The sequence below is a fragment of the Bemisia tabaci genome, chromosome 2, assembly GCF_918797505.1.
Source record: "Bemisia tabaci chromosome 2, PGI_BMITA_v3".
NCBI lineage: Eukaryota > Metazoa > Arthropoda > Insecta > Hemiptera > Aleyrodidae > Bemisia > Bemisia tabaci.
This window is the reverse complement of record NC_092794.1, coordinates 38,356,434-38,380,370: the sequence shown is the minus strand read 5'-3', so window position 1 is coordinate 38,380,370 and position 23,937 is coordinate 38,356,434. Positions and strand designations below refer to the sequence as shown.

The following is a 23,937-nucleotide window of genomic DNA, read 5'->3' as shown; positions in this document are numbered from 1 at the left end:
TTGTCTCATATGCCAAACAAAATCTGACCCTCTAAATTTAAGGACAGTAAAAATGCAATTTTTTCTATCATTCGGAAATTGTTTTTACAGTGTACATTCTTCGATTCGCGGTGAAATTTTGAGCAGAATGGTGGTCAAACTAATGAAAATACATGATTCTACGGTACACTAAGATCGATACCACAACTGCTGCATTTATAACTTGCTGAACGATATTTCCGTTACTTATCAACATATCACGACGAAATTTAGTTCATTGTAATAAACTTTTTTAGCAGAGCGTAAATTTACTGAGAAAGTTGAAATCGAACCCGATGAGAGAAATTTCATCAATTTTTTTGGAGCTCCACTAAGCCGAGCAGGAAGGGAAAAAAGGATGACGAATTGAGATTTATTGCTGTCGCCTGGTCTCCTGACTCCTGACTCATGTCCAGGCCCAGCTATTCTTGAACGCTTTGACGAGATTTTGTCGGCAGACAAGTCAAAACATGATTTTCCGACCAGGGAGCGACATCCAAACCTCGCGCTAATGCTCTCATTGTATTTTTATTGGAGTTATGTCCGAATATTTTGAAAAAAGCCGAAAATTGTCTCTTTTTTAAAGCGCAGTGTTTGCAATTCTGCCCTGCTACGGAAGAACGACATGGGAACATTCGAGAGTTGCCAAATTTTCTTCGATAAAATGTTTATTTTTGAGGAAAATTATGAATATTTTCCCCATGAAATTTTCACACGTTTTAGATCAAATTAAAAACAAAATTATCCAAGAAATTGGTAGACAAGCATTCAAAAATTTTCCTGAAATTTAGTGGTTTTCCAGGGGAAATTTGGCAACGTCTGAAGACTCATACGGCGTTCTTCCTTACCTCTGCAGAATTATGTTCGTCCCTCCCGTTACCCCTACATCAGCCACCTTTATCGAAGAGCAAAGGAAAACCGTGGGAAAAAACATCAGGAAGCAAAATGTTTTCAGGACTGAATTGCTTCCTTTGAATTGCTTCCTCTGAGTTACTCCGAAAATCAGTCTATTCGTGTACGCTGCCAACTTAGCTGCATCCTGCATCTCGAGAGCAACACTGATTAGATTTCGAAATCTCGCGACTTTTTGAGAGGTTGCCCATCGCTCATCTGCTTTCGTCGGATACGTTCTTTTACGGTTATGTTAGTTGATCAATGGGTACTTAACAATATCTGCTCAATTTTTCTTTCTTTTTTCACGGAACAGTTCCGATTTGTGAGTGTCCGATACTGAGTGATACTATTTTACCTCTGTATTCGCGAGATATGTTCTTTTGCGGCCGCGCCAGTCGATGAATGGATATTTAGCAATTTCTATTCATACTTTCTTTCCTTTCTTTTTTTTTCACGGAATATCCTCGGTTTTTTAGTGTCCAACCCAGTTTGAGGCTATTGTACACCCGTTTTCGCCAGAAACGTTCTACACAATTTCTACTCATAGGTATTTTCTGGGTGCAAATGTGCGAGATTGTTGCGTCCTGTGCATGAAGTTTGTCTCTTTTTAGTGCGTATACTAATTAATGAGTCTAATAATTTACACATTCAAACAATTCACTCGAATTTTTTACGCAGAATGTTCCTTGAGTGAGTAGCTAACGACTAGGAGGAGTAACTCCAAATTTACATGTATTTTGCCGGTCAGTGCCGAGTAACCGAAAATCCTTCTTTTATAAGGTAATACGTTTTGTACCCCGTTCGTTCATACATTTGCGCGAAATTCATTTGAAAATACATTCATTTATATGATGGCCAAATGCATGAGATGCTTTTTTTTAATGTAACATTTGAAATTGTCTCTTTTCTTAAGTCCTGAACTTCTCTACTACTGGCGCCACCCGACGTATGATTGTTTAAGTCTGTGGTTTTGGCGTGGTGTTGGCTGGAGTCCTGGAGGACGCCAGTGAGCTACTCCTCCTGGCCAATACGAAGTGCGCAGAGCTTACATTGTCATATTCCGGAGGGACTTCGCCTTATTTAACTCACAGTTAATGCCCCCCCCCCCCCCCCAAGAAAAATCCCTTGCAGGAAAACTATCCATAAAAAATTTACAAGGAAGATCATTACGGAACTGAAAACAGGTAAACTAATTTAGGAAGGAATGCCTCTTGTATTCATGTATTCAAAAGAGTTCTTATTGGATTACATTACTTTATCATCTTTTTGCATTTACGGCACGGAATACGGCTCGCAACTTGCGAGCCGTAAGTCACTCGCGAAGCGAGTGACCGGGGGTCCAGGGGGCGGAGCCCCCGGCTAGACGCGAGGCGAGCGAAGCGAGCCACAGCAGCTAGTACTAAATAAATGGTGAACTTCTAACTCTTGAATGAATTCAGGACCACATACTTAAGACAAAGAAACTGCAAAACATTTGATTTGAGGCGAAAATGAAAAGGGAATGGTCAAAAGAAAGTAAAAGAAGAAAGTCTGGGTTTGGACATTGGACTTGTAAAACTGATTTTCAGAATGCACCTTAAAATGAGCCGATAGGCCGTGGCCAGGTTGTAAAATACGATGAATATTATTGCCAAATGCTTGGTTGAAGTAGAAAACAGATTTAAATTAATTAATATTAAGAGATTTCGAGTTGTTCAGATCCTTCGTGTTATCAATCTTCGTTTGTTTACGACCCACACGCGGTAGAGGCATGCAGAGGTACCTCGCCAGCACGCTAGGTCAAAAGTGTGGCCATCGCCGGACGGATAGAATGGGCGCCATATTGAGATGGCCCAAGCGGCGCGCGTTTGAATGGGAGCTCAAAATACGGACTTTTGGACTCGTATTTTGTGAGTTAATTTTGCTTAAAAAAATCGGGGAAAATTCTCGTGAACTATGTGCACTCACTAGTTTCCAAAAATGCAAGAATTACGAATTACTGAACAAGCTCATTGCTACTCAGGCCATGCTTTAATAAAAAAACACTGTGCAAGAGGATGCTAATATATTTACAATTTTACCTTAACATGGTGAACACGCAAATGTTTCGACCAACTTTTTGGTCTTCATCAATGCAAAGGAAAGAATAGACTAGAATAAAAAACACTGGCAAGATGCATAGCAACAGAGAAAAAGGAAAAAGCACTGTAATGGGGGGGGGGATGAAAAGATCCAACGCACGTAGTCAAATGGTAGAGTCTGATCTGTATCTCGATGAAATACATACGATATGCACTAGATACACTGGCTAGGTGATACCTCTATTTGCTGCCTCGAAGATACGACGTCGCGCCGCGGAGATCGAGAGTATATATCTTGTAACGTCCCACCGAGCTATGACGTCGGAGGCATGATCGCGAGATGATCGGCGCTACAAGATAGATTCTCTAAACATCAACATGCTCGCCTGAGCCTGTACTTCCGAAATCGATGGCTTTCGGACCGAATGAGCTAGAAAACATAGTGGAATGCGGTCCTAGAAACATAAGTGATATGGCCTCATACGATTACACCATCCCACCATACGTAAAAAAACCATTAAAAAAATGATGTAACCATCCCTTTTGAATCAAAGGCCCCTGTGCAGCAAATTGCAGCGTTTGTCGTAAAAAAAATATAGTAAAATAAAAGTATGTTTAAAAAACGTAAATGAAAGCAGGCTAGCAAAAAATCATTGATTGAATGGTAATAGAAAATATGACTTTTTCCAAAAAAATAATAAATAAAGCGGCTACATTTTATATTTGCTGGCACCCGATCAGAGCTGTGGTTTGAGAGGTTTCTTAGCCATTCTGTTCATTTAACAAAATCCCAAAATTACTATAAAATCTTTTCGCCGCAGTCCTAACCTGGTGCATTTCGTGGTACTTAAAAAAAATTTGACTCAAAATAAATCATAAATAAAGAACAGTCACGAGTACCCGATTTCGGTTCTTAAGCTACTACAAAGAAAAATCTTCTGCTCCTTGGAAAAATCTCCATGTGCCATGTCCGTCCGACATATTCTGCTGACTCAGAAGCGCCTCGTCCAGTCCTCGCGATGCCCAATGTTGATGTTTGTCACCATCCGCTGCCAAGTCGCCGTGTTGCCCTCGCTACCAGAGTGCAGCGCTGTGAATGCATGTCCCTCGAACGTCCAGGATATCCGGATGATGCTCTAGATGCCTCCGCCGATCAGTTGAGAGATGCATGCCCGGATCCCGCCGATTGTGGAGGTAGGATAAGGCAGGTGCGAAGAATGCCCCCAACGTGCCTCGAAGCCAATCGATGGCCCATGCTGTCCTAGGGATGTCTGCCTGGCGATCAGTGAGAGACGTTTGACCAATTGGTTGATACGTCCCTGCTGTTGATACGTCCAAGAGGTGCTGAGGGATGCCCTCCGCCTTCGCTGGATGCTGCCAGCTTAGCTATTCCGGGTACGGTAGCCAGAGGAGATGTTTCCACCCCAGAATCAGGGCTGACCAAAAGCTGCTGGTCCAGGCAACAGGGGATGAGCCGGCTGGTGTCCTGCCATGGACAGCAAAGTCAAAGTTCCTGCTTTTTGAGCGCCATCTTTGGTGTGACCCATTGAGGATGCGTGGATTCTAAGTGCATCTTCCTATCAGAGATGCAAATTCTGGGACGGCATTAGGAAACTCCCCCTGCGAGCAGGATTTCTGAAATGTCCCCCAAAAAAAACACATGGGTAGATAACCAAGTTAAAATTTCTTATTTCCAGTAGAAAGCATAAAAATACTAAATTTTTAGGAATACAACTCTAGAATATCATTAATGTAATCGATAATTAACTGCACATAATGGTAATATGTATAAGTAAAAATAACAAGAAATTACTTTCCAATTATATATCGAAAAATGATTTGCGCCTGATGTCTTTTTCTGAAGAATAAAAATAAATAATTAGTAGAAATTACTTTCTACGCATGTACGGGGGCAGTAGCGCCCTCTCCACCACGAAATTTTTTCCAGACAACAAATCAAAAACTGCTCTGGGTTTCTTTGTTGTTACATTACGTTCGTGAATATTTTCGTCCTAACACCACCATTTCTACTAAGTTGATGGTTGTTCAAAGAAATCAAAAACCATTGGGCTTACTTACAGGGCCGGATTTAGCTTTTTGCCGCCCCTGGGCAAGCTACATTTTGCCGCCCCTGGGTCTACAATATTTCGCCACTACATTGTCAACAGTATCCCCCCCTCCCCGCACTCCCAACTTCCCACGCCATCAGTCTCATCTTGTCCCCCCCCCCTCGTGCGCCGCGTGCGCGTGCGCGTAGCTGTTTCAAAATGCGCCACGAATATATGAAATGGAATGGATAGATGAGGCAAAAATACAATGTGGAGACAAAGTTGAAGCTAGGGCCTTGTCTCCACGAGCCGTTTCACGAGATTTGTCCCAGGGAAAAATCCCACTTACGAAGTTGGGAAAAATATTGAGTTAATCAATATTTTTCCCAGTACCAAGTATGGTACTTGTACCCCTAGAACCCACTGAGAGAAGAAGAAGAAGTGAAAACGAATTGTGCGGTATTTTATTCATTACTACATTGTTAATGTTTGTTTAGTTAAAATAATGTGTCTAATTGTCAATTGAGTGCAATTATTATTTTAATCCCGGTTAAATACTCGACTTTAACCAATTTATCTTCCCGCGAAAACTAGTCACAGGACTGTATGAGCCCCGTCCCGTGGAGACGGTAACTGGGAAAAATCCCAGAAGTTTCATTCCTGCGATTCGAACTTGGGACAAATCCCATAAAAACGTCCCGTGGAGATAAGGCCTAGTGTAGCTCAATGTATTACTTACAATGTATTTTCGGAAGATCAGGTTAAAAAGTTTTTCTCCAGGTTTTCAGTCTAGCAAAGCTGTCAACCAGAGCACCAACGTCTAAATTGAGTGTCAAGTCTGCCTCGATGTTAAAAATTGCCGTGCTGTTTAGTTTCCCTTGGGATCACTCCAACGAACGATCATCCTAGTGCTCGAGGCTGGACCTAGAGGGCGACAGCTTTGCCGCTCCCGTCAACTCCCTTCCTTCATACATTTTGCTGCTCATCTTTTCACTTCGCTCCGTCTCTGTCTCCATTTATTTCTTTTTTCTCGCTTTAACTTTCAATTAACCCAGTGTCAAAATTTGCCCATCGCCAAAATTTCCCGCCCCTCAAAATTTGCCGCTATGGGCATGTGCCCCAGTGCCCGATAGGTAAATCCGGCCCTGCTTACTGAAGTATCACAATTGATACAAGTAAGGAAGGAAGTTTGAAAAGTAAAATTTGCAGGTACCATGAAATATTAAATAAATGAAACATTCATAAAATCAAGCTTTAAAAAAATCTGACAACGCTGCACACAATGTGCCGCGCGTTTACAAAACTGTCAATGCTTAGGTACTCCTGATATTTCCGGAAGGAAGAGGAAAAATCCTAACCTTTCCAAAGAGAGTGTCAATTTTATAAAATTAGTAATGAAGTTGGGTGATTTTAGTTTAGTTACAGGTCGTAATTCACAACGAATATTGATGAAAATTGCTGACTTATACTTCTGCTTTAATAAAATGGAATTAGCAAATGCATAGCTGCCGCTCCATTAGCGCTGGCGCATTGTTTTCCATTTCTGCCAATTATACTTCGAACTCGTCCGGCTTGGTTGCGAAAATTGCCGGCTCGCTAATTCCTTCATATATTTTGCATAACACGGACAATTCAGCGAGCGCCGCTCCTTGTTTGAAATTTCGACATGCAAAACTTTTTTCGCCCAAATCGACGGCCGACGTCCAAAAATGGCGCAACTGTGCTATGTTTTGTTTCTCTTTCAGCCTCCGCGAACTGACCTAGATCGGTGGCCGGGTCCTCCAAGAATTTTTTTAGGGAAAAAATTTCAAGGAAGATGGAAAATAGAAAATCTTTGAAAAGAAAAACACGAAGAAACTAAGAAAATAAAGAAACAATGAGACGGGTCTCTTAGAATGAAATAATAATACATTGTGAGACAACAAAGTTAGAAATACATACTTTTACCAAAATATTAGAAAACAATTCTGAAGCAGGTGAAAGTATCCAATATCGGAATTTAAAAATATTTATAACAAAAAAATAAGTTTGAATACTACATTTAGATCCTGCACAGGGGCAATAGCGCTTTTCCCACCACAAAATGTTTTCCTAGGAAGGACGAAACCTGTAACGAGTTTCTAACAAAGCTAAAGAAAACTTGAAGACTTAAAACTTAAAAACCATCTCTCTCAAAACATAAGACGATCAGGAAATGTTAAAGATTTTTTTCTTTAAACCTGTACTTTTTGCAACAGCTTCTTTTTTTTATGGACTTTTGCCCTTCGGAAAAGTCTATCAAGAAGAGTAAAAATTAAACAAACACCAAAAAAAATCTGAAAATCAAAGGATATTTGGATTGATACTGTCCCTTAGGATCGAATTTCCTCCCAAATCTCCAATTCTTGCGACTCCTCTAAGAAAAATCATGATCGGAATTCTGTCTGTTAAAATAGCCATTATTTTTAAGCAGACTTTCTTATTGAACTCAGATTTGGCATCATCTGTGTAATTCGCAGTAGCACAGTCTCGCTTTTTCCTACTCATTCTTTTGAATTTGTAAACTTCGCGACTGGCGGCGTCAATGTTTTGAAAATTGCTGCGCTCACCTTGTTTACCTGAACCGCGTAACCCACACGTGAGCTCAAGTTCATCGCTTTTGACTGTGAGCCCCTTTAACTCGCGTCCGAGTTTTAACGCCTCTTTCCCTCTTTTTTGCTGACTAAAATGATTATTTCTACCATCTTCCTCTGTGGAACCTACGAATTCCTTAGGGAAGATTTGTTTATAAGGGTCTCTTCCCTGAGTTTCACGTGCGGACAGCTTCCCCTCAGATTTGCAAATCTTAAAAATGTCGGGATTCTCACGCTCCCTGACGGACTCGACACTCCTTTCGTTTGTGCCAAATTCCTCATAACTATCTGAAACACTGCTCAAAGATGCATTAGATCCAACATTGGAATCATTAAAACCAGACAAAGAGTGAGCCTGCTCTGTGACCCCCTTAAATTCAGAAGAAAACCCCTCTTTCGAATGAACCTCTTGCTTAAAGTTTTTATCTTGTACTAAAATAACACTTCTTATGTAAATAGGTACCTGATCCACAGTATCTGAATCTGGAAAATCATATCCAGATTTGTCCAAAATCACTTCATTGGTTTTAGCAAAAGACTTAAGACATTCATTTTTTACAGGAAATTTACTTCTAGAATAAATAGTTACAAACTTATCACGAGATTTTACTGTACTGATTGAAGGATCCAAAACCTCTTTAGAACTCTTCGATAATATCTTAATCTGTCCATTTTCCCTCACTTCCCCTTTGTTTCCTTCTTGATTTTGCTGAATGGAACTTTGCTGTTCCCCTCGGTGCTTCAGAACAAACTCAGGCGGGCTGAGTGCAGGTGCCGGTGCATTGTTTTGATGCTGGAAATTTTGCTGGCTTAGATGAGGATTTGCGGGTTGCGCCCTTGAAACGGCCTGGTTCGCGTTCCCGTTCCATCTACACTGCTGATTTCCAGGGTTTGCTGGGGCACGCAGTGCGTCAACTTCTTGGCTTCGGGTCCATTTCCTTTTCTTGAAGGGCATCCCTGCCATTTGTTGCTGTCCCTGACAGGGCGCGTTACCGTACTCCGAAGCTTGTAGCCTTTTCCTTGCCGCGACTAATGTGTCCATTACCCTGTTCAAGTCCTGCCTCATAGCGTTCAATGCTCGACTATTCCTCTCCGTTTCTGCACGATTTGAATCAACTGCGGCTACCTACGTCGCTAGAGTATTTTCCGTGGTTTTCACCCTGGATTCCAAAATCAGATTCTGATTTGTTGGGTGATTTATCGCCACAAGCGACTTTCCTTCTTTCTCTGTAGCTGAAACAATCAGCTTAGCATTCTTCACGGACTTCACCAATTCTTGTATTGTTGAATCACGGCTGATCATAACTATGGCGCGGTACTGCGGTGTCAGGCCTATTTTTATGTTTTGAACTAGTTGAGTTTCTGTGATATTAAACCCTATATTCCTTGCCAATTTCCTCATGGTTTGGATAAAATCCAACGGATCCTCGCCACTTTTTTGCTTGCATGCCGCGAATTTTCCTAGTGCGTCCTCTTCATCATCGAAATATACAATCAGTTTTTGTTTGGTTTCCTCAGAAGACTCGCAGTTTTGGAACGCTATTTCCTCGTTGTCATAATACTGCACGGCTCGTTTTCCTAGGTGACTCCTGAGCTGGTCCCGCATATCTTGATCCGAACACTTGCGATAGTGTGTTTCGAAGTCTTTCAAAAAGTCTCTGATCTCATAGTCAGTTTCACCCTTGAAAAGTCTTTTGAAGGGGGGTGCCTTTATAGAAATTATTGGTCCTTCTGCTGATCGGGGAACGTTAGATTCTGTTTTCAACTGGTTCCATTCCATTATAGATTGGCTCAAAGTTCTCATCGCCTCCAGCTGAGCTCTCAACATTTCTTGTTGCTGAGTTTGATTCTCTCGGTTTTGTCCCAGTATTTTCTGGAAGGCCCTGTGTCCTCGAGGGTCTATCTGCGCGGAACTTAGCCCCCATAAACCAGGTTGAAATGTTCGGTTCCAGTCTTGGGTCATTTTTCGGCCGTTGTCTCTGGTCTCCATGCCCTCTAACAGGTTGTCTCTTGGACTGCCTGCACAAGTTCGGTTTGCCATTCAAACCCAACCGCATTGTACTCGTTCTCAATCAAACCGGCATGAGGCAATATGGACTCGGTTTTCTTTCTTTGTGTGTACTGGCATCAGCGTTTTTGCAACCGCTCTCAGTGCATCGAGCGCAATTGGAAACATAGACGAGTCTCTGAAAACGCGATTTTGCAAAAGATGTTTTCGTATTATGCTATTCTCTTCATTGAGTTGCTTCCCGTAACTCTCACACAAGTCGCAATTCAATGTAGACGAGGCAGCTTTTACTGTTTATTTACTCGACGCGATTTTAATGGAACGATGCACAATTTCCCGACGAGTAGAGAAAATTTTGACTTTAGGAAACAAATTAAGTTACTTCCGCGTACTTGGCACTAATTTAGCAAACACTGATAGAAGCAATGAAAGAAGAATCAGCAAAAAGGCTTAAAGAAATCCCAGATTTCGTCGCGCGTCCAGATTCTCTGCGCAATAAGCGTCGTGACTTGAAAAGTTTGATCACAGCTGCGTACAAGAATCAGCACGGGAGGATAAATCTGAGACCAAGTCGCCAAATTGCCGCGATAGGCACAAGGAGATGATACCCTTAAACTAAACTTTCTTCAAAAGAAAAAAAATGCCAGTATGAAAGCTTGAAGAAGAAATCAACTTTCAGAACTTTGGAGTATGCACAATTGCACAGGTCGAACTTCACAAAGATTTAATCTTGCTTACAAGTTTGAAACAGAATTTTAATAAATAGCTTTTCTGCTGCCCCAGAAATTATTTGACGCTATCTGTAGCTCTGTAAATTTACTATTTAAAGTAAGATCTGCGAATTAAATTCGACTGATAATTCAAAACTCCAATGAAATTTAATCAAGACTTTTGTCTAAATTTCTTGAATTACTTTTCTGCTGCCCTAGAAATTTTAGAATAAACGAATATAATAAACAAATTTTCTCGAAGACTTTTGTCTAATCAAATTTTAAATTCTTTTCTGCTGTCCCAGAAATGATCTGCAGTAAAATTTGCGAATAAAATTTCACTGATGACAATTCTCGAATCTCGACTTTTCGTCTAAATTTTTTGAATAATTTTTTGCTGCCCCAGAAAATTCAATGAAAAATCCGTGGATAGAATTTCACTGAATATTTAATTCTTCCAATAAACTTGCTTGAGACTTTCGGCTAATTTTTCACTTTAAAGCAAATGAAAATTTTAGATTTGGATTGAATGATTGCAAGGAAAATTACCTAGAGTTTTGCAAGTAGTTCTTAATTGGAGAATATAATAAAAAAAAAAAAAAAATTCTCGAAAATTACGTAACGCTTCCTATTTTCAACTTTGTGAAGCTTGAAAATTGCTAACTGTTTTCGTACTATCAATTTAATGAAAATTACTTATGGTTTTCGTGAATTTTTGACTTGGTGAAGCTCGAAAAATGACTACTAACTCTGTAGATTTTCTTAGTTGTAAAATTAAATACTTACCGCTTTCTGTTTTCAACTTTGTGAAGCTTACAACTTACTTCCTGTTTTCGTACTATCAATGAAATGAAAATTACTAAAAGTTATCGTTAATTTTGACTTGGTGAAGCTGGAAAAATTACTACCAACTCTGAAAATTTTCTAATTTAAATTCAAATTATCCTACTAACCTGAGATTTTCGGATGACAATGCTCCTGACCCGACGTCTCCACTATGTAATGGGGGGGATGAAATGATCGAACGCACGTAGTCAAATGGTATAGTCTGATCTATATCTCGCTGAAATACAAACGATATACACTAGATACACTGGCTAGGTGATACCTCTAATCGCTGCCTCGGAGATCGAGAGTATATATCTTGTAACGTCCCACCGAGCTCTGACGTCGGAGGCGTGATCGCGAGATGATCGGCGCTACAAGATAGATGCTCTAAACATCAACATGCTCGACTGAGCCTGTACTTGCGAAATCGATGGCTTTCGGACGGAATGAGCTAAGAAGCATAATGGAATGCGGTCCTAGAAACGTAAGTGATATGGCCTCATACCACTACAGCACTACAAAATTGCTACATGGTGAAAGGAAAACACAAAAAGGTCTACAGAACAAAGAGCAAGACAAGAGGCGAAGGAAAATATCAGTAAGCACTAATAGCTGCTAAATCAGAGTCAGAGATACTCTAATTTACTCTGAGATACTCTTGCTGGTAGAGGCCCTCAACGATACTCCTCCTTAAGGACTGTGCCTCAAAAACCATTGTAAAACCTCTACAATTTAAGCATGGTAAAATTCCAAGAAAGATATAAAGAGCGGAGCGCAATGAGAGAAATATATCCACAGAGGTCGAGAATTAGAACCTGCAATTGAACATACAGTAGCCGCTCAATAATTTGAAGCCCGATAATTCGAAAAGCTCCAAAATTCGATGGCGACTCCGATCATTCGGGGAAAATCGCGTCAATTCGAAAAATTCAGTGTATTTTTACCCCCTCAGTAATTCGAATTTTTCGGTGGGAAAACGGCTTGTGAAAAGCTCTGTAATTCGAAATACACCGCTCAACATGGGTTCTGTCCTTTGAACCAAACCAATTTTTTTCAATTCCTAGGTGCCGAAGAAGTTCGGGCAAGGGTCTACTGGTATCGCAAGAAGAAAGCCCATCCAAAATTAAAAAGGTGCCTCTGATAATGGGGGAAGAGGTGCTGAATGACATACTGCACCATGCAAGATGTCAGATCCAAGGAGTTGGTGTGAATGGACTTGTGCGGAGGATGGCAGCAATGAGTTGCTCATGCAGGTATTCAATTAGATTCCTCAGGGGAGGAGACACCAAAGATGTCCTGTTAGAGGTTGGCAACAGGGAGAGGAGATCTGAAGTTGTCATTGTCTGATGATTTAAGGGAGGATAGGGAGCAATGGCAATTGAGTGGTGCAGAGCAAAAAGTGCACTGTAAAAGCGACCTTTGTAAAAAATATGTTTTTTTCTTTTTTTTTTTTTTAGCGTTAAAGTTACTGTAATCTCCAAGGTTGAAATACATACAATTTTCTTAATGTGCGAATAGGTTTTTTTACAAGCAATGACTGATCAGTTACGTATCTGCATAAAGAAATAAATAATGAAAATAAATGAAAGGTATAAAATATTAATAACAATAGTGAAGAATGGTAAAGTAAAATTGAAAAATGCCCATGATGGGCTGGTGCAAATCAGACGAGCTGCATTTTTCAAACAGAGCTAGAAGTCTTGAGTCATACCCGGTTACAAGTTCCCAAGGCTTTTTTCTATTCCGTCTTCTTAATTCATTAAAAGGAGTGAGATAGCTTCCTCATTTGGATGTTGATGCAACCTATTTTTGCATGTGACAGCGGTTTCTTTATACAGTAGCCGCTTGATAATTCAAAGTTGGAGGGACCAGGGATTTTCTTCGAATCAACGAGTTTTCGGAATGGCGAGATTTCGAATTATGGAGAGCCGTTACGAAATAATTCAAAATAAAGGGAGTTTCAAATTAGCTCTATAATTCGAAGTGGTTGAACCGAATGCTATTTAATTCGAAATTGAAAGGACAATAGAAAATAACCACGATTATTTAAAGATAAGAGGCAAGAACAAGCACCCACTACCCGATAGAGTGGGAGTTAATTTGAAAGATTCATGAACATAATGTATTGTACATAATTAGAATAGCTTAAAAAAAGGAATTACAAAAATAATGGGTTCCATAAAGATAAAGACGGCCAGTTACGCAAAATGCATACTTCATTTTGAAAAAAATTCGGTGATTTTTTATTGGGTCAGAGAATCCCAGTGCGAGCAGTCAACACTGTTTTCAATCGTGGCTAATGCTTCAGAAACATCGTCTGGAATATCAAGTTGCTGGAGATAAGAGCGCAGAGTTTCCAGTGTATCGGTTGCTTGCCATAAAGTAATGACAGATTGCGGCGTTGCCAGTTCTTGAGCCTCTACATCAACATTGTCATCAAATTCATATGGCATCTGGACACTTTCAATTTTCAGCATCTGTTAGCATGCCATATACATACATCAAGACCTTTGTCAAATGCTTCAAACGAGATGGTGAGTTGTATTTTAGTTTGCAGCTGGTCCCATTCGCACTGTCTTTGTAAAATCATCATCCATTTTTTCGACTGATGAGGAAGCAGCCATATCTCTTTTATCATCCTTGGGTTTTGTGGCTGATGAGGAAGTAACCCTTTTTCTTTCAGCCCGCCTCTTCTTTCTTCTGGTTTTTTTTTTCCCCCTCTGTTGACAAAGTTGGCTACACCTAAATATGCTGCATACGCCAGAGCTTTTTCCTTGAAAGGAGGACCCCCCACTGGAATGTTTTTTGCTCGACATTGTTTAAACCATAAGAACAAGCCGTTCTTGAGCTGCAGAAACTCAAATTTTTATTTTATCTTGGTTCTTTAAAATTGTCGACAAAGTGGACGATTGAAAACAGTGTTGACCGCTCGCACTGGGATTCTCTGACCCAATAAAAAATCACCGAATTTTTTTCAAAATGAAGTATGCATTTTGCGTAACTGGCCGTCTTTATCTTTATGGAACCCATTATTTTTGTAATTCCTTTTTTTAAGCTATTCTAATTATGTACAATACATTATGTTCATGAATCTTTCAAATTAACTCCCACTCTATCGGGTAGTGGGTGCTTGTTCTTGCCTCTTATCTTTAAATAATCGTGGTTATTTTCTATTGTCCTTTTTTGTAATTCCTTTTTTTAAGCTATTCTAATTATGTACAATACATTATGTTCATGAATCTTTCAAATTAACTCCCACTCTATCGGGTAGTGGGTGCTTGTTCTTGCCTCTTATCTTTAAATAATCGTGGTTATTTTCTATTGTCCTTTCAATTTCGAATTAAATAGCATTCGGTTCAACCACTTCGAATTATAGAGCTAATTTGAAACTCCCTTTATTTTGAATTATTTCGTAACGGCTCTCCATAATTCGAAATCTCGCCATTCCGAAAACTCGTTGATTCGAAGAAAATCCCTGGTCCCTCCAACTTTGAATTATCAAGCGGCTACTGTATAAAGAAACCGCTGTCACATGCAAAAATAGGTTGCATCAACATCCAAATGAGGAAGCTATCTCACTCCTTTTAATGAATTAAGAAGACGGAATAGAAAAAAGCCTTGGGAACTTGTAACCGGGTATGACTCAAGACTTCTAGCTCTGTTTGAAAAATGCAGCTCGTCTGATTTGCACCAGCCCATCATGGGCATTTTTCAATTTTACTTTACCATTCTTCACTATTGTTATTAATATTTTATACCTTTCATTTATTTTCATTATTTATTTCTTTATGCAGATACGTAACTGATCAGTCATTGCTTGTAAAAAAACCTATTCGCACATTAAGAAAATTGTATGTATTTCAACCTTGGAGATTACAGTAACTTTAACGCTAAAAAAAAAAAAAAGAAAAAAACATATTTTTTACAAAGGTCGCTTTTACAGTGCACTTTTTGCTCTGCACCACTCAATTGCCATTGCTCCCTATCCTCCCTTAAATCATCAGACAATGACAACTTCAGATCTCCTCTCCCTGTTGCCAACCTCTAACAGGACATCTTTGGTGTCTCCTCCCCTGAGGAATCTAATTGAATACCTGCATGAGCAACTCATTGCTGCCATCCTCCGCACAAGTCCATTCACACCAACTCCTTGGATCTGACATCTTGCATGGTGCAGTATGTCATTCAGCACCTCTTCCCCCATTATCAGAGGCACCTTTTTAATTTTGGATGGGCTTTCTTCTTGCGATACCAGTAGACCCCTGCCCGAAATCCATCTCAGTTGCTCTGAACATATTGTTAGGACCAAAAATCATGAAATGGTGTTACATATTTTTTTACGAATTAAAATTTTTAAACAAAACCCCTCTCGACTTTGATGTTACTCAAACTTTTTCATTTTTCTCTTCCAGCAAAGAGAGAGAAAGATTTAGATTTTCATTCTTCCACGTACAACAGTTCAATCTTTGTGTCAAAAATGTTGTACATACCAGAGACTACAACTTTAGTCATCGGATTCAACTTTAGTGGTTTTCAGCTTTGGGATATTGCAGCTCTTCAGCTTTTGTGAGTTTATCGAAGATTTTGAAATTTTCTTTCATCATTCTTTTTTGGATTTATCTGATTTTGACAGTGAGAGAATTCAGAAAAAGGAGCCATTCTTTTTTAGTTGACGAGAAGCCAGAGTTTTTTTCAGTATTAACCTTCAAGTCCGTCAATGTTGATTTGCCAATAAAGATTACTATATAATCGTTTGAGGAAACTTTTTTCTATAGTGATTCCTGCCACCTCCATACATTGTATAGTTTTTAGGGTGGAGCTGGGAAACTGTTCTCGAAAAGAAATGGCCACCTTAGGAAAAAGTTTCCTAAACTGTAAAATTTCAGTTAGGTTTCTCAACCCTTGACTCTGCACGGTGCGTTTTAGAGGGAGGTAAATGAAACTGTTTTGCCCACTCAAAATTCCTTCGGGATCTTGAAGCAGGATGCATACACAGTCATTTTAGCCTAAAATGGAAATAATCTGTCGAGCTCTTCGAAAATGAAATAGATTTTTGTGTTTTTGGCGCTAGAATGGCCCTCAAAGACGATCAACGAATCAATTCCGATGGGGTGTGCATATGTAAAATGATATATGCATGATGAAATCTACGTATTTCTGGACCAGGAATCGATAGAACAGGGTCCCGAAATGCTCCGACGCTTCATTCACCAAAAACTGGGCCTTTTTTTTGGTTTTGGGGTGTTTTGGGCCCATTTTTTCACAGTTAAGGCGTGAGAAAACTTGTGCCGGCATGAGTAATAATTATCAGGTCATTTCGCGCTGACCAGCGAATGCACTTGGTTTCGAGACACTTGGGGCTCCCGGAGTGATACAGGGTTTTCGAGATACAGGGGATCAAAGTCCCCCATTTTCACTCAATTCTGCAGGTATTTTAATGTTCAATTCTGACTATAAATTGTTTTCTGATTTAGATATCAAAGCGCGTTTTGCGGTGGTTGATTCAGCTACATGTTGTGGATTTTTCTACATATTTCACAAACCTTCACTTAGTTTTTTATTGGGGGGGGGTGTCTTGGGGGGGTGTGCACAAGGTGTGGTTACTTGTTAATACCTCGAGAACGGTGGCAGATATTGACGTACGGTTTGGACGAAATTTAAAACTTTTATAAAACTTTTATATTAAATTAAAAAACTTAATACTAAGAATTTTTCAATAAAGGCTGTTTATTATTATTATTACCGTTATTATTATTATTATATCATTATTATTTTCCATATTCACTACTGTCACCAGCTTTGCTGGGTTGCTTATCATTATTATTATGCTTGTCATTATTATTATTATTATAATCATTATTATATCATTATTATATCATTATTATTATTATTATAATATCATTATTATTTTTATTATTATTATTATTTATCAGTTCAGAAAGGTGAATCCTTGCAATTTGGTTTCAAAATATTATGCTCCCCAACTTTTTCCTTCAGGAATTTTGTCTAAAAGTGGACTCAAAACGAGTTATCCCCGAAAAACAAAGCGAGCTTATGAATTCTCCAATGTTGTCTACAGTCTCTTCGAGTGCGTAGAACACACTGCTCTCTCCCCTCCCCGCCAGCGAATCATAGAGTGTCGTCAAAACTGTCACGCTCCGTCCTCATGGCACCGGTGTGCCTATATATATATAGGCACACCGGTGCCATGAGGACGGAGCGTGATATATATAAATAAATAATAGTGTGATAGTGTATTTTCAGAACGCTTGTTTCTTAAGCAGATTGTGAAGTTAGAAGTATATCTGAGATTTTTTTCAATGCGCTCATTGTGATTTTTGAGCCATTTTCTTTGAGGTACAATCCTTCGTTTTGCGCCAGCTGAGGTTTGCAACAAGCCCATTGTGAAAAGAAAGAAGGCTTGAAGAGCAAAAAGGTAAGAGAGAGTACACGAGCTCGGATGTTTCATGACTTCAAGGCGTGGCTACACACTGTCTGTTCGAAATCCAGTAGCTCTGATCAAATGAGTCAAATTTCATTTTTTATTTTTCAGGTACATAATCAGATAATTTACCGTCAACGGAAAAGCATTTCAAAGTTCTGGAAGTGAAATGCCGTAGCTCTAGAAAAGATGAAATTTGAAAGAAATTTAGAGTCCAAGTAGAAGTAAACCATGTATAAATGTGAATTTTACAGGATGGTGAATTCGGTTTAGGATGCATTCGAAACTTTCACAATATTATCATTATCTTTTTGCTCTCTAGGTTTTCTTCCAAAAGATTGCGGAGTAATACACCCGTTGTAGGACTTGGATTCTTGGATCCAACGGATGATCCAACAGAGGTATGTTACCTGTGGGTACTTTATGGATCTGCAACCGGCGGGTCACAGGAATCTCTTCCGTTTGGCACTATTTTTAACCTCACTTATGAGTCCAAGCTGTTTGTTCCGGACTATGGGAATTATTTTGAGGTTTGTGCGATTAGATAATAAACATGATTGCTTACTTTTTATTCTTTGGTCCTGATTTTTTGTGTTCATAAGATGACGATGATCATTTCGGACCTTTCCGGTCCATCTTCAGGTCACTTTTAGGCACTCGCAAATACGCGAACTTGTCGAAATATTAAAAGTAAAAATAAATGAAACTATGTGTTATTAAGTTATCAGCGTGCGCTTATCACTCCGCTCGAGCTCGTGGCTCCAGCTTTATGAGGTCTAGCAAGGAGGAGGAAATACAGGCGTTCCACTTGGCTCTCGACCTGGGTGTTCAGTAGTTTTCTAGTTTCCTTTCTTCTCTCAATTTCCAGTTGCTCCAGCATGTTCATAATTTTGCCCTTTTCGCACTTCCCTAGTATGCTAATCTTGTCTACTTGGTGTTTGTTATCAAGTAGGTGATCACTAAGTGATGAATGGCCCTTCTTTCCTAGCCTTGCGTTGGCAATATGTTCCTTGACTCTTACCCCCATTGCTTTTCCAGTTTGACCAACGTATTCATCCCCACACTGGCACTCAATTTTATATATGCCACTATCTTTTAGCTCATCCTTGTTTTTGGTTTTTGTATTGATTAGAATTGTCTTCCTAAGTTATTTTGATTGCTGAATGTGGCATGGGGTTTCTCTCGTTTTTGGATGATTCTGCTTATTTTCTCTGAAATTTCTGTGTATGGGATGGCTAGCCAATTTTTGTCTGTGTTGGTGGTACCTTTGAAGATCAGTGAATTGACATCCCTCTCCCTTTTTCGTTTATTTAATCTGTGGACCATTTTTTGGTTGTATCCATTATTCATGGCTATTTTTTCAATGGTTTTTAGTTCTTTCATGTAGTTATTTTTGTTCATAGGGATGTTAAGGAGGCGGTTGATCATGCTGTGGAAGGCTGATGGCTTGTGTTTCCAACTGTGATACGACTTATAACTTATAAGTCATATCACAGTTCTAGTTGAATTCTAGTTTATTTCTTTTTATATGGATGGATAAATCCTGGATTTTGAGGTTTTTGTTACCTACTTCTAGTTTGAACTTTATGTTTACGTCTAACTGGTTCATTTCTGAAAGTAATTTTTTTAGTTCTTGGTTCCTCCCGATCCATATGAGGAAAATATCATCAACATATCGGTAATACGAGGTATGATCCATTAGAAACCGAACTTGGGCCATTGCGGGCCAACGGATGATTGAATCGACGTTTTCTTGGGTTCATCTGATTGCTGATAAACTGGCAAACACGCTGGTTTTTACGGATTTCAGTCATCTTTATTAGATTTCATGCTACATGTCTGCAAATGCGGTATGTTCCCATGCGTTTTGTGATGAGAGCAAAATATGCACACAAAAAAATGATTTAACAAGAAATGTCAATTGGATGCTTAAATGTTCGTAAATGTTACCGACAAACAAGTAAAATCAAGCTTTGTCCCCTTCGAAATAGTCCCCTCCATGACCGATGCATTTTTCCCACCTTTTCTGCAACTGAGAGAAACACTTTCCAAAATCTTCAGATTTGATCGACCGCAGCTCAGTCAGTGCATTTTGCTTAATTTCCTCGATAGTGTCAAATCTTTGTCCCTTAAGAGGAATTTTAAGTTTCAGAAACAGAAAAAAGTCTGCTGGAGCAAGATCAGGAGAGTACGGAGGGTGTGGAAGGACGCTCATCCCGGTTTTGGTGCTAAACTTGCAAATTTGCAGCGCAGAATGGGCTGGGGCATGATCGTGAAGGAGAGACCACGAATTGTCGGACCACATTTCCGGTATTTTATGGTTAAAAGGGGCAATTTACCAATGGTAGGTCCCGATAATCCAATGTATTACTGAAAATAAATTTCCTCGATAGGTACAATGCCTAGGTTTCTTGAATATGGTTTTTATAAATACTTGAATACTAAATTTTGCCTGATTTCCCAAATTTTTATTTCAGAGGTGACATATAATACTTTTAATTGAAAATTGAACATATTTTTCATAAAAGCATCGTTGAGCACTAAATTAAAACATAATTGAAAACAAATAACCCTTTCATATCTTGCAGAAGGAAAGAAATTGGCGCCGGTGCGCCGCGCAAGGCATCATGCGCTAAGGTGATCCACTCAGGGCAACTTCGGAAAATGGACCGCGATGCTCCGTAGATTTGTTCCATCCGATCCAAAAACGATGTATGCCACGTATTTTTACTTCCTGATAATATTAAGATCTGCCACCGTGTGACTGTTTTTTTTGGGGGAAAATTGAAGAAAATAGCAAAGAATAGTAAAGATGACGAATATTATAAAACTTCGTAACTTTGGCAAAAAAACAGCGTTGTGTCTCACTTGTGTTTGATTGGGCCTCGAAAATACAAATTTCAAGTTTCAGCACTTGTAAATAGATTTTTTTTTTTTTTTTTTGGGAGTTTTGTGGGTTTCTATTCCTGTGTTCAAAGCGCTTGATGCAAAAACGGCTTCTTTCGCCCCCCCTCTGGAATTTCTTCAGACTTTGTCTATTGATTACTCATACTTGAGCGGTTCTTTTCCCAAATTTTCAGACCCCCAAAAAATTTGGGGGGGGGAGCAAGGGGGGTTGGAATTCAAAACCTGGGAACCTCGATAACTCTCGAACGAAGAAAGATATCGAGGTCCGGTTGTGACGAGAAATTGTCTAAAATTGCATACTTTCGGATTCCAAAGGTCGAAATCCCGATATCACATTTTTAAGTCAACATATGTGCTTTTTTTCAGTTTTTAGGTCCAGAAAATTTCTTTTAAACGAAAAATTTTCAAAGATCTCAAGTTTTTATTTGAACCAAAACCAGTTTTTTATATTGTTCGTCTTTTTCCGCATCCAACAAGTGGTACATTAAGCTGGGGAACCAAACGGTTCCGGAGTTATGATCGATTGAAGTTTCCGCTCAACGCGCGCCGACCGATTTTTTTGCGCTAAAAAGTCGGATTTGACTATTATTAGATCAGATTGAATGTTCAAACTGATCAAAACGCATTATTAGGGACTCTTGAGGGTCGCTGAGTTCAGAAATTACAGATACTTCCAAATAATTCACGTTTTTAAAATTACAGCTCCGTAGCGCTATTTTAGAGGCCCACTAAGCGCCGACCGGCCGCTCAGTGGTCCTGTACGTTTTTAAAATTACAGCTCCGCACAGGACCGCTGAGCGACCGGTCGGCGCTCAGTGGGCCTCTAAAACAGCGCTACAGAGCTGTAATTTTAAAAACGTGAATTCTTTGGAAGTATCTGTAATTTCTGAACTCAGCGACCCTCAAGAGTCCCTAATAATGCATTTCGCTCAGTTTGAATATTCAATCTGATTTGATAACAGTCAAATCCGACTCCAAATCAATGGGCGTTTCTTCCTATCTCGAAGTTTTACCCCCCATTTTGGGGGTCAAAGTTGCCAATTTGGCGTATAATTGGTAGTTTTGACACCCGGGTTTATTGATGGTTTCTTGAGTCTATTGTATCCTCTGAATAGGCTAGAGAACATCCAAATTAAAAAACTGAACAAATTTGCCTTATGGGGAAGGGGGGTGTGTTTACACCACCGATTTCAGAGTCGGCGAGTCGCATTGAACCGATTCTTTTGCCATGTTTTGGATAATTTTTTATGCAAATGATTGCGACTGCATCTTGAAGGGTCGACTAAGATCCAGCTCAGAATATATCCCCGACCAGGGGGGGGGGGGGGGAGACTGAACTCGAGCAGCGAAACTGGCTTGCGTGGGTCGGATCACACCAATGCTTCTACCATGTTTTGGCTTTTTATGCAATGACTCAGGCTGCTTCTTGAAAGGTCGACTGAGATGCAGCTCAGAATATAACACCCCCCCCCCCCCCCCCCCGCGAAAAGTGCGCGACCGAACTCGGGCAGCGAAACTGGCTTTCGCGAGTTGCATCAAACCGATGGTTTCGTCATGTTTTGGAGACTTTTTATCCCAATGAAGCAGACTGCAGTTCGAAATGTCGACTGAGATGAAGCACGGAATATGCTGTATGAGAAAGGAGGCTTCTCAATCCGCACCCTCCGTCGGAATAGGATCTCTGGGCAGAGAGCGTTGGGAAGCCAACCAACCAAACCACACAGCGTTTGTATTGTTAGTTTTCCGCCCTTGTAGCTCAACTACCTTCCGTATCTCCGATTGCAAGCCTCTTAATCTTGTGCAACAAACGAAGTCTAGTTGTGGCATGTCCATAAAGACCCTCTTCATAGCTTCGATCATTTCACATGTGGTATCTTCCATATTATCGGGGTCGTATCTAATTTTGACTACATAAGTGGTTGTATCCAAGCGCTTCGCTTTACCGTTGACATGGGCCATCTCTGTGCTCACGATCTTTGCATAGCTGCCGACAGTAAGTTCATCATTCTCAATGGCTGATTTAGCGCCCCTGGGTAAGTTTAGGGCTTTGACCTGGTCCGTCCCATCCGTGTCATCATCGGATATCACAATCACCATATTACCGGTTCCCTCATAATCCTCACGGGTGATCACCTTTGTCGCCTTGAAACCTTCTCCCGGCCATGGTTGCCTAACAAGCTTTCCCCACATCTCATCCGCTACTCCTTCTTCGAGCACACGTAGTAGATCTCCGCGAGGGAGTTCTGAATTATCTATGCGCCTCTTCAATTCTTTTATTTCCTCCTCTTTCACTCTCAAGGTGTGTCTTAGCTCCTCGTTTTCCTCGTTTAGGTAAGCGCAGCTGGTTATTGCCTCTTCCAGCTTGGTGCTTTTCCTAGTCGCAGATTCCGTGTGCACCAACATCCTCCGAAGGTTTGACGTTAGTTCATCCTCGCTGATATGCTTTAATTTCTCGGTCTGGAGTAAGCTTCGAATTTCCTGTTCTAGAACTTCCAAAGTCGGTCTAAGTTTCTTGAAGATGTCCTTAAGGTCTTCCTCATGTGCCACCTTTTTACTTTTGTCATTAAGCAAATTCTCCGGTCGCGGCCTTTTGTTGGTTGGCGTCGACTGAGGTGTCACCACCTCGAATGGATTCGTCGCGCTGGTCCCGCCGGTGGGGGACGCCATCCCCGAGATGCTACGACTCAGTTGTCTCCTGGCCGATGAGAGAGGTACCCGTTGCCCACCCCTTTGGGGATCCCTCCACATGCCAGTTCCCTGACTGGGTTTATGTGGTGACTGGGGATTAATTTGCGAGCTTGTGCTTTCTTCTTGTACGGGCTTTGGTTGTCTCCCATATCCGGGGTCTTCATCTTCAACCCCTTCGCAGTATAACCTTCTAAGCGGCTCCCCCTTGATCCCCGTGGACAGCTCTTCCCATGGTATTCTCTCTTCAGCAAGAACCAGAGCACTTACGATCCATTGCAGCTGGGCGTCCTCTGCGTCCCTTAACATACCCCAAGTCTCCTCTGGTGTGCAGGTGGTGATATCGTACGTACAGGCCAGGAGTTTTGCGTCCTTCTCAATGGGCACTTTGTGTCTAAGTGCTTCGTGTACTTTATCGATCACTAACCATTGCTGTTCGTCTTCTTGAAGGAATGTCCGCCGCAATCTGGCCATAGGTGGCTGTATACAGTCTCCACCCTTCTAGGCCACCTCTCGGCTGTAAAGTTGGTGGGTGGTGTAGCTGGTGTAACTGTAATATTAGGCAATATACTCTCAGGCCGACTTTGATTACTCTCGATGCGTCCGAGGGTGAACTGCGTTGGTCGATCGAGCTTAATTTTCGAGTTGAACTCCAGTTTCCCGTTGGTTTCATCTCCTTCATCATCCAAATTGTCGAGCTTTGGGTACAGTGCCGCTGTTTGTAC

At 40.4% G+C, this 23,937-nt stretch overlaps 1 protein-coding gene across 5 annotated transcripts in view; it reads left to right on the top strand.

The window, feature by feature from the left end:
- Elys (AT hook containing transcription factor 1 homolog) overlaps nucleotides 1-23,937 on the top strand; it is a 196,413-nt gene that overhangs the window by 56,282 nt on the left and 116,194 nt on the right. For 4 of the 5 annotated variants that reach the window (XM_019057835.2, XM_019057834.2, XM_019057833.2 and 1 more), the window contains 2 exons: nucleotides 15,591-15,744; nucleotides 17,943-18,150. In XM_019057835.2, coding sequence (XP_018913380.2) covers nucleotides 15,591-15,744; nucleotides 17,943-18,150 — 362 coding nt within the window. Of the gene's footprint in view, nucleotides 1-15,590; nucleotides 15,745-17,942; nucleotides 18,151-19,794; nucleotides 19,965-23,937 lie in introns of those variants that run through there. The other variant, XM_019057837.2, reaches the window with a different exon arrangement.